Source organism: Oncorhynchus mykiss, chromosome 27, assembly GCF_013265735.2.
Source record: "Oncorhynchus mykiss isolate Arlee chromosome 27, USDA_OmykA_1.1, whole genome shotgun sequence".
NCBI lineage: Eukaryota > Metazoa > Chordata > Actinopteri > Salmoniformes > Salmonidae > Oncorhynchus > Oncorhynchus mykiss.
In genome coordinates, this window is record NC_048591.1 from 48,009,396 (window position 1) to 48,028,802 (window position 19,407).

At 41.6% G+C, this 19,407-nt stretch overlaps 1 protein-coding gene across 2 annotated transcripts in view; it reads left to right on the forward strand.

Moving 5' to 3' along the window:
• Positions 1–19,407, forward strand: part of tenm4 (teneurin transmembrane protein 4) — a 678,489-nt gene that overhangs the window by 368,799 nt on the left and 290,283 nt on the right. For both annotated transcript variants that reach the window (XM_036964775.1, XM_036964776.1), the window contains one exon: positions 8,873–9,073. In XM_036964775.1, the coding sequence (XP_036820670.1) occupies positions 8,873–9,073 (201 nt within the window). The remainder of the gene's footprint in view (positions 1–8,872; positions 9,074–19,407) is intronic.

Here is a 19,407-nt window from a genome sequence, read left to right on the forward strand (position 1 = left end):
CCAACAGTCTTGAAGGACTTCCCACATATGTTGAGCACTTGTTGGCTGTTTTTCTTTCACTCTGCGGTCCAACTCATCTCAAACAATCTCAATTGGGTTGAGGTCGGGTGATTGTGGAGACCAGGTCATCTGATGCAGCACTGCATCACTCTCCTTCTTGGTCAAATAGCCCTAACACAGCCTGGAGTTGTGTTGGGTCATTGTCCTGTTAAAAAACAAATTATTGTCCCACTAAGCGCAAACCAGATGGGATGGTGTATCACTGCAGAATGCTGTGGTAACCATGCTGGTTAAGTGAGCCTTAAAATCTAAATAAATCACTGACAGTGTCACCAGCAAAGCACCCCCACACCATCACACCTCCTCCATGCTTCATGGTGAGAACCACACATGCGGAGATCATCTGTTCACCTACTCTGTCTCTCAAAGACAAGGCGGTTGGAACCAAAAACATCTCTAATTTGGACCAAAGGACAGATTTCCACCTGTCTATTGTCCATTGCTCATGTTTCTTGGCCCAACCAAGTCTCTTCTTATTATTGGTGTCCTTTAGTAATGGTTTCTTTTCAGCAATTCAACCATGAAGGACTGATTCACACAGTCTCATCTGAACAGTTGATGTTGAGATGTGTCTGTTACTTGAACTCTGTGAAGCATTTATTTGGGCTGCAATTTCTGACACTTTCTGTGCTTGCTAAGAGCTGCTGGCAAACGCACGAAAGTGCTGTTTGAATGAATGCTTATGAGCCTGCTGCTGCCTACCACTGCTCAGTCAGACTGCTCTATCAAATCATAGACTTAATTATAATATAATAACACACAGAAATACGAGCCTTCGGTCATTAATATGGTCAAATCCGGAAACTATCATTTTGAAATCAAAGCGTTTATTCTTTCAGTGAAATACGAGCCATATTCCATATTTTATCTAACGGGTGGCATCCATAAGTCTAAATATTGCTGTTACATTGTACAACCTTCAATGTTATGTCATAATTATGTACAATTCTGGGAAATTAATGACGCCCTTTGTTAGGAAGAAATGGTCTTCACCCAGTTCGCAACGAGCCAGGCGGCCCAAACTGCTGCATTTACCCTGACTCTGTTGCACAGAACCCAAGAGAAGTGACACAATTTCCCTAGTTAAAAGAAATTCATGTTAGCAACGTAGGACAAGCTAGATAAACTAGTAATATCATCAACCATGTGTAGTTAACTAGTGATTATGTTAAGATTGATCGTTTTTTATAAGATACATTTAATGCTAGCTAGCACCTTACCTTGGCTCCTTGCTGCACTCACATAACAGGTAGTCAGACTGCCACGCAGTCTCCTCGTGGAGTGCAATGTAATCGGCCACGATTCGTGTCCAAAAATGCTGATTACCGATTTGTTATGAAAACTTCTGACTAAACAGTCAACCTCCAATCAGGACAGGTATTGTATAAGGACAGGTATTGTATATGTAATCAGGACAGGTATTGTATAAGGACAGGTATTGTATATATAATCAGGACAGGTATTGTATATATAATCAGGACAGGTATTGTATATATAATCAGGACAGGTATTGTATATATAATCAGGACAGGTATTGTATATATAATCAGGACAGGTATTGTATATATAATCAGGACAGGTATTGTATATATAATCAGGACAGGTATTGTATATATAATCAGGAGATGTATTGTATATGTAATCAGGACAGGTATTGTATAAGGACAGGTGTTGTATATATAATCAGGACAGGTATTGTATATGTAATCAGGACAGGTATTGTATATATAATCAGGACAGGTATTGTATATATAATCAGGACAGGTATTGTATATATAATCAGGACAGGTATTGTATATATAATCAGGACAGGTATTGTATATATAATCAGGACAGGTATTGTATATATGATCAGGACAGGTATTGTATATATGATCAGGACAGGTATTGTATATATAATCAGGACAGGTATTGTATATGTAATCAGGACAGGTATTGTATAAGGACAGGTATTGTATATATAATCAGGACAGGTATTGTATATATAATCAGGACAGGTATTGTATAAGGACAGGTATTGTATATGTAATCAGGACAGGTATTGTATAAGGACAGGTATTGTATATGTAATCAGGACAGGTATTGTATGAGGACAGGTATTGTATATGTAATCAGGACAGGTATTGTATATATAATCAGAACAGGTATTGTATAAGGACAGGTATTGTATATATAATCAGGACAGGTATTGTATATATAATCAGGACAGGTATTGTATATGTAATCAGGACAGGTATTGTATATATAATCAGGACAGGTATTGTATATATAATCAGGACAGGTATTGTATATGTAATCAGGACAGGTATTGTATATATAATCAGGACAGGTATTGTATATGTAATAAGGACAGGTATTGTATAAGGACAGGTATTGTATATATAATCAGGACAGGTATTGTATATGTAATAAGGACAGGTATTGTATATATAATCAGGACAGGTATTGTATAAGGACAGGTATTGTATATGTAATCAGGACAGGTATTGTATAAGGACAGGTATTGTATATGTAATCAGGACAGGTATTGTATGAGGACAGGTATTGTATATGTAATCAGGACAGGTATTGTATATATAATCAGAACAGGTATTGTATAAGGACAGGTATTGTATATATAATCAGGACAGGTATTGTATATATAATCAGGACAGGTATTGTATATGTAATCAGGACAGGTATTGTATATATAATCAGGACAGGTATTGTATATATAATCAGGACAGGTATTGTATATGTAATCAGGACAGGTATTGTATATATAATCAGGACAGGTATTGTATATGTAATCAGGACAGGTATTGTATAAGGACAGGTATTGTATATATAATCAGGACAGGTATTGTATATGTAATAAGGACAGGTATTGTATATATAATCAGGACAGGTATTGTATATATAATCAGGACAGGTATTGTATATGTAATCAGGACAGGTATTGTATATATGATCAGGACAGGTATTGTATATATAATCAGGACATGTATTGTATATATAATCAGGACAGGTATTGTATATATAATCAGGACAGGTATTGTATATGTAATCAGGACAGGTATTGTATAAGGACAGGTATTGTATATATAATCAGGACAGGTATTGTATATATAATCAGGACAGGTATTGTATATATAATCAGGACAGGTATTGTATATATAATCAGGACAGGTATTGTATATATAATCAGGACAGGTAAGGTATATATAATCAGGACAGGTATTGTATAAGGACAGGTATTGTATATATAATCAGGACAGGTATTGTATAAGGACAGGTGTTCTATATATAATCAGGACAGGTATTGTATATATAATCAGGACAGGTATTGTATATATAATCAGGACAGGTATTGTATATACAATCAGGACAGGTATTGTATATATAATCAGGACAGGTATTGTATAAGGACAGGTATTGTATATATAATCAGGACAGGTATTGTATATATAATCAGGACAGGTATTGTATATGAAATCAGGACAGGTATTGTATATGTAATCAGGACAGGTATTGTATATAAAATCAGGACAGGTATTGAATATATGATCAGGACAGGTATTGTATATATAATCAGGACAGGTATTGCATACATAATCAGGACAGGTATTGTATATATAATCAGGACAGGTATTGTATATACAATCAGGACAGGTATTGTATATATAATCAGGACAGGTATTGTATAAGGACAGGTATTGTATGTATAATCAGGACAGGTATTGTATATATAATCAGGACAGGTATTGTATATGTAATCAGGACAGGTATTGTATATATAATCTGGACAGGTATTGTATATATAATCAGGTCAGGTATTGTATATATAATCAGGACAGGTATTGTATATATAATCAGGACAGGTATTGTATATACAATCAGGACAGGTATTGTATATATAATCAGGACAGGTATTGTATAAGGACAGGTATTGTATGTATAATCAGGACAGGTATTGTATATATAATCAGGACAGGTATTGTATATGTAATCAGGACAGGTATTGTATATATAATCTGGACAGGTATTGTATATATAATCAGGTCAGGTATTGTATATATAATCAGGACAGGTATTGTATATGTAATCAGGACAGGTATTGTATAAGGACAGGTATTGTATATATAATCAGGACAGGTATTGTATATATAATCAGGACAGGTATTGTATATATAATCTGGACAGGTATTGTATATATAATCAGGACAGGTATTGTATATATAATCAGGACAGGTATTGTATATACAATCAGGACAGGTATTGTATATATAATCAGGACAGGTATTGTATAAGGACAGGTATTGTATGTATAATCAGGACAGGTATTGTATATATAATCAGGACAGGTATTGTATATGTAATCAGGACAGGTATTATATATATAATCAGGACAGGTATTATATATATAATCAGGACAGGTATTGTATATATAATCAGGACAGGTATTGTATATACAATCAGGACAGGTATTGTATATATAATCAGGACAGGTATTGTATAAGGACAGGTATTGTATGTATAATCAGGACAGGTATTGTATATATAATCAGGACAGGTATTGTATATGTAATCAGGACAGGTATTATATATATAATCAGGACAGGTATTATATATATAATCAGGACAGATATTGTATATATAATCTGGACAGGTATTGAATATATGATCAGGACAGGTATTGTATATATAATCAGGACAGGTATTGTATATATAATCAGGACATGTATTGTATATGTAATCAGGACAGGTATTGTATATACAATCAGGACAGGTATTGAGTATATGATCAGGACAGGTATTATATATATAATCAGGACAGATATTGTATATATAATCAGGACATGTATTGTATATGTAATCAGGACAGGTATTGTATAAGGACAGGTATTGTATGTATAATCAGGACAGGTATTGTATATATAATCTGGACAGGTATTGTATATGTAATCAGGACAGGTATTGTATATATAATCTGGACAGGTATTGTATATATAATCAGGACAGGTATTGTATATGTAATCAGGACAGGTATTGTATATATAATCAGGACAGGTATTGTATATATAATCAGGACAGGTATTGTATATGTAATCAGGACAGGTATTGTATATATAATCAGGACAGGTATTGTATATATGATCAGGACAGGTATTGTATATATAATCAGGACAGGTATTGTATATATAATCAGGACAGGTATTGTATATATAATCAGGACAGGTATTGTATATATAATCAGGACAGGTATTGTATATGTAATCAGGACAGGTATTGTATATGTAATCAGGACAGGCATTGTATATATAATCAGGACAGGTATTGTATATGTAATCAGGACAGGTATTGTATATATAATCAGGACAGGTATTGTATATATAATCAGGACAGGTATTGTGTATATAATCAGGACAGGTATTGTATATGTAATCAGGACAGGTATTGTATATGTAATCAGGACAGGTATTGTATATGTAATCAGGACAGGTATTGTATAAGGACAGGTATTGTATATACCATCAGGACAGGTATTGTATATATAATCAGGACAGGTATTGTATATGTAATCAGGACAGATATTGTATAAGGACAGGTATTGTATATGTAATCAGGACAGGTATTGTATAAGGACAGGTATTGTATATATAATCAGGACATGTATTGTATATATAATCAGGACAGGTATTGTATAAGGACAGGTATTGTATATACAATCAGGACAGGTATTGTATATATAATCAGGACAGGTATTGTATATATAATCAGGACAGGTATTGTATAAGGACAGGTATTGTATATACAATCAGGACAGGTATTGTATATATAATCAGGACAGGTATTGTATATGTAATCAGGACAGGTATTGTATAAGGACAGGTATTGTATATGTAATCAGGACAGGTATTGTATATGTAATCAGGACAGGTATTGTATATATAATCAGGACAGGTATTGTATATGTAATCTAGACAGGTATTGTATATACAATCAGGACAGGTATTGTATAAGGACAGGTATTGTATATACAATCAGGACAGGTATTGTATATGTAATCAGGACAGGTATTGTATATATAATCAGGACAGGTGTTGTATATGTAATCAGGACAGGTATTGTATATGTAATCAGGACAGGTATTGTATATATAATCAGGACAGGTATTGTATATGTAATCTAGACAGGTATTGTATATATAATCAGGACAGGTATTGTATATGTAATCTAGACAGGTATTGTATATACAATCAGGACAGGTATTGTATATGTAATCTAGACAGGTATTGTATATATAATCAGGACAGGTATTGTATATATAATCAGGACAGGTATTGTATATGTAATCTAGACAGGTATTGTATATACAATCAGGACAGGTATTGTATATACAATCAGGACAGGTATTGTGTATATATATATATATATCATTCACAGCTGATGTGTCACTTCCCTCAGCTGATGATGTCACTTCCAAACAGCTGATGATGTCACTTTCCACAGCTGATGTGTCACTTCCCTCAGCTGCTGATGTCACTTCCAAACAGCTGTTGATGTCACTTTCCACAGCTGATGATGGACTTCCCACAGATTACCCCAAATGGCACCCTATTGCCTTTATAGTGGAATACTTTTGACCAGAGCCCTGTGGCCAACCCTCCATCATGCTTTTACATTTAGGGAAACATGTTCTTGTCAAGGTCTTCCCCTCTCCTCTCCTTCCATCATATCATTCTACTCCTCTCTTCTCCTCTTCTCTCTGTGTCCTCTCCTCTCCTTCCATCTGTCCTCTACTCTCCTCTTCTGTCTGTGTCCTCTCCTCTCATTCTGTCTGTCCTCTACTCCTCTCTACTCCTCTCTAATCCTCTTCTCTCTGTGTCCTCTCCTTCTGTCTGTCCTCTACTTTTCTCTACTACTCTCCTCTTCTGTTTGTGTCCTCTCTCATTCTGTCTGTCCTCTACTCCTCTCTTCTCCTCTTCTCTCTGTGTCCTCTCCTCTCCTTCCATCTGACCTCTACTCCTCTCTACTCCTCTCTTCTCCTCTTCTCTCTGTGTCCTCTCCTCTCCTTCCATCTGTCCTCTACTCTCCTCTTCTGTCTGTGTCCTCTCCTCTCCTTCTGTCTGTCCTCTACTCCTCTCTACTCCTCTCTAATCCTCTTCTCTCTGTGTCCTCTCCTCTCCTTCCATCTGTCCTCTACTTTCCTCTTCTGTCTGTGTCCTCTCCTCTCCTTCTGTCTGTCCTCTACTCTTCTCCTCTCTTCTCCTCTGTTCTCTACTAGATCTCTCCTTTTTTTCTGTCCTTCCTCGCCTCCTCTTCTGTTTTTGAGTTTTGCTGTGAAGGAAAGTTTGTCATTTGCCTGTTTTGTAAATCCCCTTTCTGTTCCTCCCAGGGCTCAGAGAGAGCTAGTCGACCTCTCTGTAGATGTCAGCTCCTGTCTGCTTTGTAAGGGTGTAACATGCACTAAACACTAAGCCTGTTGAGGCTAGAGCGCTGAATCCCAGTCCCCACTGTGGACGGTTATTGTTCCCCCGTGTAGTGATCATCCTCCCCTTGTCCCCTGGCTGTCTGATAGAGATGCCAGGACGGCCCAGTGGGGGGGCTGGAGGCCCGGGGGGGGGGGGGGGGGGGGGGGGGGGGGGGGGGGGGGACACTGGAAACAGCAGGAGCCTGGAGGGACTGTCTATATCCTCTGGGACTGTGTTGACTGTGTACCTGCCTAACTCTGTCTATCAGGGACTGTGTTTACTGTGTTTCTGCCTAACTCTGTCTATCAGGGACTGTGTTGACTGTGTACCTGCCTAACTCTGTCTATCAGGGACTGTGTTTACTGTGTTTCTGCCTAACTCTGTCTATCAGGGACTGTGTTGACTGTGTACCTGCCTAACTCTGTCTATCAGGGACTGTGTTGACTGTGTACCTGCCTAACTCTGTCTATCAGGGACTGTGTTTACTGCATACCTGCCTAACTCTGTCTATCAGGGACTGTGTTGACTGTGTACCTGCCTAACTCTGTCTATCAGGGACTGTGTTTACTGCATACCTGCCTAACTCTGTCTATCAGGGACTGTTTTGACTGTGTACCTGCCTAACTCTGTCTATCAGGGACTGTGTTGACTGTGTACCTGCCTAACTCTGTCTATCAGGGACTGTGTTTACTGCATACCTGCCTAACTCTGTCTATCAGGGACTGTGTTGACTGTGTACCTGCCTAACTCTGTCTATCAGGGACTGTGTTTACTGCATATCTGCCTAACTCTGTCTATGTGACTTTGTGTCTGACTGTCTCTGTGTAACTCTGTCATTGACTGACTGTGTTTCTATGTGACTCTGTCTTCCTGCTCTCTGTGACTGTCTCTGTGTTGCCTGTGTATCTAATTATCCCTCTCTCTCTCTCTCTCTCTCTCTCTCTCTCTCTCTCTCTCTGTCTCTCTCTCTCTCTCTCTCTCTCTCTCTCTGTCTATATGTCTCTCTCTCCCCTCTCTATTTCTCTCTCTGTCTCTATGTCTCTCTCTCCCCTCTCTATTTCTCTCTCTGTCTCTCTCTCTCTCTCTCTCTCTCTCTATCTCTCTCTGTCTCTATGTCTCTATCTCCCCTCTCTATTTCTCTCTCTGTCTCTATGTCCCTCTCTCCCCTCTCTCTCTCTCTCTCTCTGTCTCTCTCTCTCTCTCTCTCTCCCTCTTTCTCTCTCTCTCTCTCTCTCTCTCTCTCTCTCTCTCTCCCTCTCTCTCTATGTCTCTCTCTCCCCTCTCTATTTTTCTCTCTGTCTCCCTGTCTCTTTCTCTGTCTCTCTGTCTCTGTATATATCTCTTTCTCTCTCTTCCAGTGGACTGCCTGGACCCTACCTGTTCTGGGCGTGGGGTTTGTGTGCGTGGAGAGTGCCACTGTTTCGTGGGCTGGGGCGGGTCGGGGTGTGAGAGCACCAGGGCGTCCTGCATGGACCAGTGTTCCGGACACGGAGCCTTCCTGACAGACACAGGAACCTGCAGCTGTGACCCCAACTGGACCGGACAGGACTGCTCCACAGGTCAGTGGCTAAAGAAATATATCTTAATATCTCAATCTAATACACACGGAGTATACCAACTATTGGGAACACGTTACGACTATCGAGTTCACATCCCCACCTTTTGCCGTCAGAACAGCCTCTCAATTCGTCAGGTCATGGACACGGTGTCCAAACCATTCCACAGTGACGCTGGCCCATGTTGACTCAAATGCTTCCCACAGTTGTGTGAAGTTGGCTGGATGTCCTTTAGGTGGTGGAACATTCTGGATACACACGGGGAACTGTTGAGAGTGAAAAACCCCAGCAGCGTTTCAGTTCTTGACACATTCAAACCGGTGCGCTTGTCTTGCAGTCCAAGTCTCAATTGTAAATTCTTCATTAACCCGTCTCCTCTCCTTCATCTACACTGATTTGAAGTGTGTTTAACAACTGACATCAATAAGAGATCGTAGCTTTCACCTGGATTCACCTGGTCAGTGTATGTCAAGGGAAGAGCAGGTGTTCTTAATGTTTTGTAAACTCAGTACATCTAATAAGTACTGGACCAGACCTCTTCATTCTTCAGAAAGTCTTCATACCCTGTGACTTAATCCACATTTTGTGTGTTACCGCTGAATTCACACACAGTTTTATATATTTTTACTATTTTATTAAAAATGAGAGACAGAAATATCTAATTTAACTAACTATTCAAACCCAATACTTTGTAGAAGAACCTATGGTGGTGATTACAGCTTTGAGTCGTCTATGTCTGTAAAGGCTTTGAATCGTCTTCAGTGTGTCTGGATCAGCTTTGAGTCGCCTTCAGTATGTCTGTAAAGGCTTTGAGTCGTCTTCAGTGTGTCTGTAAAGGCTTTGAGTCGTCTTCAGTATGTCTGGATCAGCTTTGAGTCGTCTTCAGTATGTCTGTAAAGGCTTTGAATCGTCTTCAGTGTGTCTGGATCAGCTTTGAGTCGTCTTCAGTATGTCTGTAAAGGCTTTGAGTCGTCTTCAGTGTGTCTGGATCAGCTTTGAGTCGTCTTCAGTATGTCTGTAAAGGCTTTGAGTCGTCTTCAGTGTGTCTGTAAAGGCTTTGAGTCGTCTTCAGTGTGTCTGTAAAGGCTTTGAGTCGTCTTCAGTGTGTCTGTAAAGGCTTTGAGTCGTCTTCAGTGTGTCTGTAAAGGCTTTGAGTCGTCTTCAGTATGTCTGGATCAGCTTTGAGTCGTCTTCAGTATGTCTGTAAAGGCTTTGAGTCGTCTTCAGTATGTCTGTAAAGGCTTTGAGTCGTCTTCAGTATGTCTGTAACAAGCTCTATTAAGTTAGATGGCGAGCGGTGAACAGCAATCTTCAAGTCTTTGCACAGATTTTCAATTGGATTCAAGTCTTTGCTTTGGCTGGGCCACTCAAGGACTTTCACAGTCTTGTTCTGAAGGCCATTCCAGCGTTGCGATGAAACCTCGTCCCCAGTATAAGGTCGTTTGCACTCTGAAGCAGATTCACATCAAGGATTTGCCTCTATTTGGCATCATTCATTGTTCCCTCGATCCTCACTAGTTTCTATCACTATCCTCACTAGTTTCCCAGTCCCAGCTGCTGAAAAGCCTCCCCATAGCATGATGCTTCACCACCAAGCTTCACGGTAGGGATGGTGTTAGACAGATGATAAGCTGTGCCTGGTTTTCTCGAAGCATAGTGAGTTACATTTTTGTCTCATCAGACCACATAATCTTTTGCCGTCTTAGAGTCTTTCATGTGCCTTATTTTCTAAACTCCAGGCGTGCCTTTTTCTCATGAGTGGATTCCGTCTGTCCACTCTGCCATAAAGCCCAGATTGGTGAAGTGCTGAAGAGATTGTTGTCCTTCTGACGGGTCCTTCCATCGCAGCCAAGGATCTATGTAGTTCTGTCATAGTGGTCATTGGGTTCTTGGTCACCTCCCTGACCAAGGTCCTTCTTGCTCTAGAGTCTGGGTAGTTCCATATTTTTTTTAATTTTCCAATGATGGAAACCACTGTGCTCTTGGAAACTTTCAACACTCTAGAAATAGTTGTCTCCCAGATATATGCCTCATCACAATTATATATCTGAGATCTACAAACAGTTCCTTGGACTTATGTAGTTTATGCCCTGACATGCCAACTGCGGGACCTTTATATAGACAGGTGTGTTTCTTTCTAAATCATGTTCAAGACTGTTTTCTGGGGGTCTGTACTCCTGAAGCTGTTTTTGTGCTTGCCAGTTAGCTAGCAGTTCTCAGCTGTTAGCAGCCAATGGCTAGCAGTTTTCTTTTTACCACCGATAAAAACAGATGATTGCCATAATTATTTTGAGTCATTACTGAATTATTTCATATAATACATCAAACGTTAAACCTCTTAAATAATTAATTGTAATTCATGGTAACCTCGTAAACAATTACTTAGACCTGGTGTCTATTTGAAACAGGTATTTTCCATTAATAGGGACAGGCGGCTATTTGAGATTGCTTTTCATTAAAGTTTTACGCTAGTTTTTCAGTTCAAGATAATCCTTCAAAATTTGCATCCGACTGACGTAACTGCTGAGGTTCCTGTCGGAAATAAACACTAGTGATTATTTTTAATCGTGTGTGTATGTGGTTATGTCCAAAAAAATTTGTTGCTGCTTAACATGAAAGCACCAATTATCCCCATCACCAGAAGTGGGCTTCAGCTCTACTTCTCTACAGCAGCAATCACAGCTGATTTCAGTAATACGTTTGGGTCTTCTGTCCTTGTCCGATTGGCCTCACTCTGTCTCTAAACCTCCTCACACTTGGGCTGCCTCCCAAATGGAACACTATTCCCCATATAGATGTATAGGTAGAACACACTTTTTTTTGTTTGTTACCAGGACCCTTAGGGCTGTCCTCAAAAGTAGTGCGCTATGTAGGGAATAGGGTGTCATATGGAACACATGAATGTTTTGTTTGCAGTCAGAGAAAATAAAGGGCACAAGCAAAGTGAGGATCTTGTCAAAGACATGTTGTTGTCTAGCTGGATGTAACTAGCTGGATATAACTAGCTGGATGTAACTAGCTGGATGTAACTAGCTGGATGTATCCCCTGTGGTGTTGTTGTCTAGCTGGATGTAACTAGCTGGATGTAACTAGCTGGATGTAACTAGCTGGATGTATCCCCTGTGGTGTTGTCTAGCTGGATGTAACTAGCTGGATGTAATTAGCTGGATGTATCCCATGTGGTGTTGTCTAGCTGGATGTAACTAGCTGGATGTATCCCCCGTGGTGTTGTCTAGCTGGATGTAACTAGCTGGATGTATCCCCTGTGGTGTTGTCTAGCTGGATGTAACTAGCTGGATGTAACTAGCTGGATGTAACTAGCTGGATGTAACTAGCTGGATGTATCCCCCATGGTGTTGTCTACCTGGATGTAACTAGCTGGATGTAACTAGCTGGATGTGTCCCCAGTGTTGTTGTCTAGCTGGATGTGTCCCCTGTGGTGTTGTCTAGCTGGATGTATCCCATGTGGTGTTGTCTAGCTGGATGTAACTAGCTGGATGTAACCCCTGTGGTGTTATCTAGCTGGATGTAACTAGCTGGATGTATCCCCTGTGGTGTTGTCTAGCTGGATGTGTCCCCTGTGGTGTTGTCTAGCTGGATGTAACTAGCTGGATGTATCCCCTGTGGTGTTGTCTAGCTGGATGTGTCCCCTGTGGTGTTGTCTAGCTGGATGTAACTAGCTGGATGTAACTAGCTGGATGTATCCCCTGTGGTGTTGTCTAGCTGGATGTAACTAGCTGGATGTATCCCCTGTGGTGTTGTCTAGCTGGATGTAACTAGCTGGATGTATCCCCTGTGGTGGTGTTGTCTAGCTGGATGTGTCCCCTGTGGTGTTGTCTAGCTGAATGTATCCCCTGTGGTGTTGTCTAGCTGGATGTATCCCCCTGTGGTGGTGTTGTCTAGCTGGATGTATCCCCTGTGGTGTTGTCTAGCTGAATGTATCCCCCTGTGGTGGTGTTGTCTAGCTGGATGTATCCCCTGTGGTGTTGTCTAGCTGGATATATCCCCTGTGGTGTTGTCTAGCTGAATGTATCCCCTGTGGTGTTGTCTAGCTGGATATATCCCCTGTGGTGTTGTCTAACTGGATGTATCCCCTGTGGTGTTGTCTAGCTGGATGTATCCCCTGTGGTGTTGTCTAACTGGATGTATCCCCTGTGGTGTTGTCTAACTGGATGTATCCCCTGTGGTGTTGTCTAGCTGGATATATCCCCTGTGGTGTTGTCTAGCTGAATGTATCCCCTGTGGTGGTGTCTAGCTGGATGTATCCCCTGTGGTGTTGTCTAACTGGATGTATCCCCTGTGGTGTTGTCTAGCTGGATGTATCCCCTGTGGTGTTGTCTAGCTGGATGTAACTAGCTGGATGTAACTAGCTGGATGTATCCCCTGTGGTGTTGTCTAGCTGGATGTAACTAGCTGGATGTATCCCCTGTGGTGGTGTTGTCTAGCTGGATGTATCCCCTGTGGTGTTGTCTAGCTGGATGTATCCCCCTGTGGTGGTGTTGTCTAGCTGGATGTAACCCCTGTGGTGTTGTCTAGCTGGATGTATCCCCTGTGGTGGTGTCTAGCTGGATGTATCCCCCTGTGGTGGTGTTGTCTAGCTGGATGTAACCCCTGTGGTGTTGTCTAGCTGGATGTATCCCCTGTGGTGTTGTCTAGCTGGAGGTATCCCCTGTGGTGTTGTCTAGCTGGATGGATCCCCTGTGGTGTTGTCTAGCTGGATGTAACCCCTGTGGTGTTGTCTAGCTGGATGTATCCCCTGTGGTGTTGTCTAGCTGGATGTATCCCCTGTGGTGTTGTCTAAATTAATGTATCCCCTGTGGTGTTGTCTAGCTGGATGTATCTCCCTGTGGTGGTGTTGTCTAGCTGGATGTATCCCCCTGTGGTGGTGTTGTCTAGCTGGATGTAACCCCTGTGGTGTTGTCTAGCTGGATGTATCCCCTGTGGTGTTGTCTAGCTGGATGTATCTCCCTGTGGTGGTGTTGTCTAGCTGGATGTATCCCCCTGTGGTGGTGTTGTCTAGCTGGATGTAACCCCTGTGGTGTTGTCTAGCTGGATGTATCCCCTGTGGTTTTGTCTAGCGGGATGTATCCCCTGTGGTGTTGTCTAGCTGGATGTATCCCCTGTGGTGTTGTCTAGCTGGATGTATCCCCTGTGGTGTTGTCTAGCTGAATGTATCCCCTGTGGTGTTGTCTAGCTGGATGTATCCCCCTGTGGTGTTGTCTAACTGGATGTATCCCCTGTGGTGTTGTCTAGCTGGATGTATCCCCTGTGGTGTTGTCTAACTGGATGTAACCCCTGTGGTGTTGTCTAGCTGGATGTAACTAGCTGGATGTATCCCCTGTGGTGTTGTCTAGCTGAATGTATCCCCTGTGGTGTTGTCTAGCTGGATATATCCCCTGTGGTGTTGTCTAGCTGGATGTATCCCCTGTGGTGTTGTCTAGCTGGATATATCCCCTGTGGTGTTGTCTAGCTGGATGGATCCCCTGTGGTGTTGTCTAGCTGGATGTAACCCCTGTGGTGTTGTCTAGCTGGATATATCCCCTGTGGTGTTGTCTAGCTGGATATATCCCCTGTGGTGTTGTCTAGCTGGATGTAACCCCTGTGGTGTTGTCTAGCTGGATATATCCCCTGTGGTGTTGTCTAGCTGAATGTATCCCCTGTGGTGTTGTCTAGCTGGATGTATCCCCCTGTGGTGTTGTCTAGCTGGATATATCCCCTGTGGTGTTGTCTAACTGGATGTATCCCCTGTGGTGTTGTCTAGCTGGATATATCCCCTGTGGTGTTGTCTAGCTGGATGTATCCCCCTGTGGTGTTGTCTAGCTGGATATATCCCCTGTGGTGTTGTCTAGCTGGATGTATCCCCTGTGGTGTTGTCTAGCTGGATGTAACCCCTGTGGTGTTGTCTAGCTGGATGTATCCCCTGTGGTGTTGTCTAACTGGATGTATCCCCTGTGGTGTTGTCTAGCTGGATGTATCCCCTGTGGTGTTGTCTAGCTGGATATATCCCCTGTGGTGTTGTCTAGCTGGATGTATCCCCTGTGGTGTTGTCTAGCTGGATATATCCCCTGTGGTGGTGTTGTCTAGCTGGATGTATCCCCTGTGGTGTTGTCTAGCTGGATGTAACTAGCTGGATGTATCCCCTGTGGTGTTGTCTAGCTGGATGTATCCCCTGTTGTGTTGTCTAGCTGGATGTTACCCCTGTGGGGTTGACAGAGCCTGAGCTACAAATTTGACTTGTACAGCTGGTTTCAAAATATACATTTGATTTAAAATACCTTCATAGCTGTGATTGATTGAGAATGTTGCAGTGCAATAGACCAATGGAATTGTACCAAAAGTTCAATCCCCGCCCATCTGTTTAGCGAGGCAGGGAAAACAGTCTTGTCTAGTCAGGCAGAGAAAACAGTCTTGTCTAGTCAGGAGGATAAAACAGTCTTGTCTAGTCAGGCAGAGAAAACAGTCTTGTCTAGTCAGGCAGAGAAAACAGTCTTGTCTAGTCAGGCAGAGAAAACAGTCTTGTCTAGTCAGGCAGAGAAAACAGTCTTGTCTAGTCAAGCAGAGAAAACAGTATTGTCTAGTCAGGCAGAGAAAACAGTATTGTCTAGTCAGGAGGAGAAAACAGTCTTGTCTAGTCAGGCAGATAAAACAGTTGTCTAGTCAGGAGGATAAAACAGTCTTGTCTAGTCAGGCAGAGAAAACAGTCTTGTCTAGTCAGGCAGAGAAAACAGTCTTGTCTAGTCAGGCAGAGAAAACAGTCTTGTCTAGTCAGGCAGAGAAAACAGTATTGTCTAGTCAGGCAGAGAAAACAGTCTTGTCTAGTCAGGCAGAGAAAACAGTCTTGTCTAGTCAGGAGGAGAAAACAGTCTTGTCTAGTCAGGAGGAGAAAACAGTCTTGTCTAGTCAGGAGGAGAAAACAGTCTTGTCTAGTCAGGCAGAGAAACCAGTCTTGTCTAGTCAAGCAGAGAAAACAGTCTTGTCTAGTCAGGCAGAGAAAACAGTCTTGTCTAGTCAGGCAGAGAAAACAGTATTGTCTAGTCAGGAGGAGAAAACAGTCTTGTCTAGTCAGGCAGAGAAAACAGTCTTGTCTAGTCAGGAGGAGAAAACAGTCTTGTCTAGTCAGGCAGAGAAAACAGTCTTGTCTAGTCAGGCAGAGAAAACAGTCTTGTCTAGTCAGGAGGTGAAAACAGTCTTGTCTAGTCAGGCAGAGAAAACAGTATTGTCTAGTCAGGCAGAGAAAACAGTCTTGTCTAGTCAGGCAGAGAAAACAGTCTTGTCTAGTCAGGCAGAGAAAACAGTATTGTCTAGTCAGGAGGAGAAAACAGTCTTGTCTAGTCAGGCAGAGAAAACAGTATTGTCTAGTCAGGAGGAGAAAACAGTCTTGTCTAGTCAGGCAGAGAAAACAGTATTGTCTAGTCAGGCAGAGAAAACAGTCTTGTCTAGTCAGGTAGAGAAAACAGTCTTGTCTAGTCAGGCAGAGAAAACAGTATTGTCTAGTCAGGCAGAGAAAACAGTCTTGTCTAGTCAGGAGGAGAAAACAGTCTTGTCTAGTCAGGAGGAGAAAACAGTCTTGTCTAGTCAGGCAGAGAAACCAGTCTTGTCTAGTCAAGCAGAGAAAACAGTCTTGTCTAGTCAGGCAGAGAAAACAGTCTTGTCTAGTCAGGCAGAGAAAACAGTATTGTCTAGTCAGGAGGAGAAAACAGTCTTGTCTAGTCAGGCAGAGAAAACAGTATTGTCTAGTCAGGCAGAGAAAACAGTCTTGTCTAGTCAGGTAGAGAAAACAGTCTTGTCTAGTCAGGCAGAGAAAACAGTATTGTCTAGTCAGGCAGAGAAAACAGTCTTGTCTAGTCAGGAGGAGAAAACAGTCTTGTCTAGTCTGGCAGAGAAAACAGTATTGTCTAGTTAGGAGGAGAAAACAGTCTTGTCTAGTCAGGCAGAGAAAACAGTCTTGTCTAGTCAGGCAGAGAAAACAGTCTTGTCTAGTCAGGCAGAGAAAACAGTCTTGTCTAGTCAGGCAGAGAAAACAGTCTTGTCTAGTCAGGAGGAGAAAACAGTCTTGTCTAGTCAGGCAGAGAAAACAGTATTGTCTAGTCAGGCAGAGAAACCAGTCTTGTCTAGTCAGGCAGAGAAAACAGTCTTGTCTAGTCAGGCAGAGAAAACAGTATTGTCTAGTCAGGAGGAGAAAACAGTCTTGTCTAGTCAGGCAGAGAAAACAGTATTGTCTAGTCAGGAGGAGAAAACAGTATTGTCTAGTCAGGCAGAGAAAACAGTCTTGTCTAGTCAGGCAGAGAAAACAGTCTTGTCTAGTCAGGCAGAGAAAACAGTATTGTCTAGTCAGGCAGAGAAAACAGTCTTGTCTAGTCAGGAGGAGAAAACAGTCTTGTCTAGTCTGGCAGAGAAAACAGTATTGTCTAGTCAGGAGGAGAAAACAGTCTTGTCTAGTCAGGCAGAGAAAACAGTCTTGTCTAGTCAGGCAGAGAAAACAGTCTTGTCTAGTCAGGCAGAGAAAAGAGTATTGTCTAGTCAGGAGGAGAAAACAGTCTTGTCTAGTCAGGCAGAGAAAACAGTCTTGTCTAGTCAGGCAGAGAAAACAGTCTTGTCTAGTCAGGCAGAGAAAACAGTCTTGTCTAGTCAGGAGGAGAAAACAGTCTTGTCTAGTCAGGCAGAGAAAACAGTCTTGTCTAGTCAGGCAGAGAAAACAGTCTTGTCTAGTCAGGCAGAGAAAACAGTCTTGTCTAGTCAGGAGGAGAAAACAGTCTTGTCTAGTCAGGCAGAGACAACAGTCTTGTCTAGTCAGGAGGAGAAAACAGTCTTGTCTAGTCAGGCAGAGAAAACAGTCTTGTCTAGTCAGGCAGAGAAAACAGTCTTGTCTAGTCAGGAGGAGAAAACACAAATGAAGCATCACATCAGGGAAACGTGATATTCATGTTGCGCATCACTATATCCCCAAGTCACAGGGCAGCTGGGACATTTAACCTTCACTTACCTCTAATTGACCAAAAAGCTCAGAACAATTGATTTGCCGATAAGATTTAAATCACCAAGCTGTCTTAGTGTATAGAAAAACCAGTCGTTCTGGTGTTTTCTCTCTCTGGTCTTTCACTCTGTCAGACAACTGATGTGATATTAGTACAGAATGGGATCTGAACTGAACGAGGAGGTCTGAAATTAGATTTTAAATGAGGCTTTGCTTGGTGTACCGGGGGATGAGTCCCAAATGGCACCCTAGTCCCAATTCGCTATGTAGGGAACATGTTGTCATTTGGGACAAACACTCACCAGTTCCTTTATGTCCCATTAATATGAAGCAGACAGGCTGACCTATTAGGTAATCCTGGGGATTTGGAGGGGAATGGAGAGTTAAATTAGTGATGGGTATAGCATAGCAGCAGTATGGATTAACTGCATATGTACAGTATAACCGCAGTATACTATAACAGCACTATAATATAATATAGTAGCAGTATATTATAGCAGCACTATAATATAGTATAGTAGCAGTATACTATAGCAGCACTATAGTATAGTATAGTAGCAGTATACTATAGCAGCAGTATAATATAGTATACTAGCAGTATACTATACAGTGCCTTGCGAAAGTATTCGGCCCCCTTGAACTTTGCGAACTTTTGCCACATTTCAGGCTTCAAACATAAAGATATAAAACTGTATTTTTTTGTGAAGAATCAACAACAAGTGGGACACAATCATGAAGTGGAACGACATTTGTTGGATATTTCAAACTTTTTTAGCAAATCAAAAACTGAAAAATTGGGCGTGCAAAATTATTCAGCCCCCTTAAGTTAATACTTTGTAGCGCCACCTTTTGCTGCGATTACAGCTGTAAGTCGCTTGGGGTATGTCTCTATCAGTTTTGCACATCGAGAGACTGAATTTTTTTCCCATTCCTCCTTGCAAAACAGCTCGAGCTCAGTGAGGTTGGATGGAGAGCATTTGTGAACAGCAGTTTTCCGTTCTTTCCACAGATTCTCGATTGGATTCAGGTCTGGACTTTGACTTGGCCATTCTAACACCTGGATATGTTTATTTTTGAACCATTCCATTGTAGATTTTGCTTTATGTTTTTGATCATTGTCTTGTTGGAAGACAAATCTCCGTCCCAGTCTCAGGTCTTTTGCAGACTCCATCAGGTTTTCTTCCAGAATGGTCCTGTATTTGGCTCCATCCATCTTCCCATCAATTTTAACCATCTTCCCTGTCCCTGCTGAAGAAAAGCAGGCCCAAACCATGATGCTGCCACCACCATGTTTGACAGTGGGGATGGTGTGTTCAGGGTGATGAGCTGTGTTGCTTTTACGCCAAACATAAGGTTTTGCATT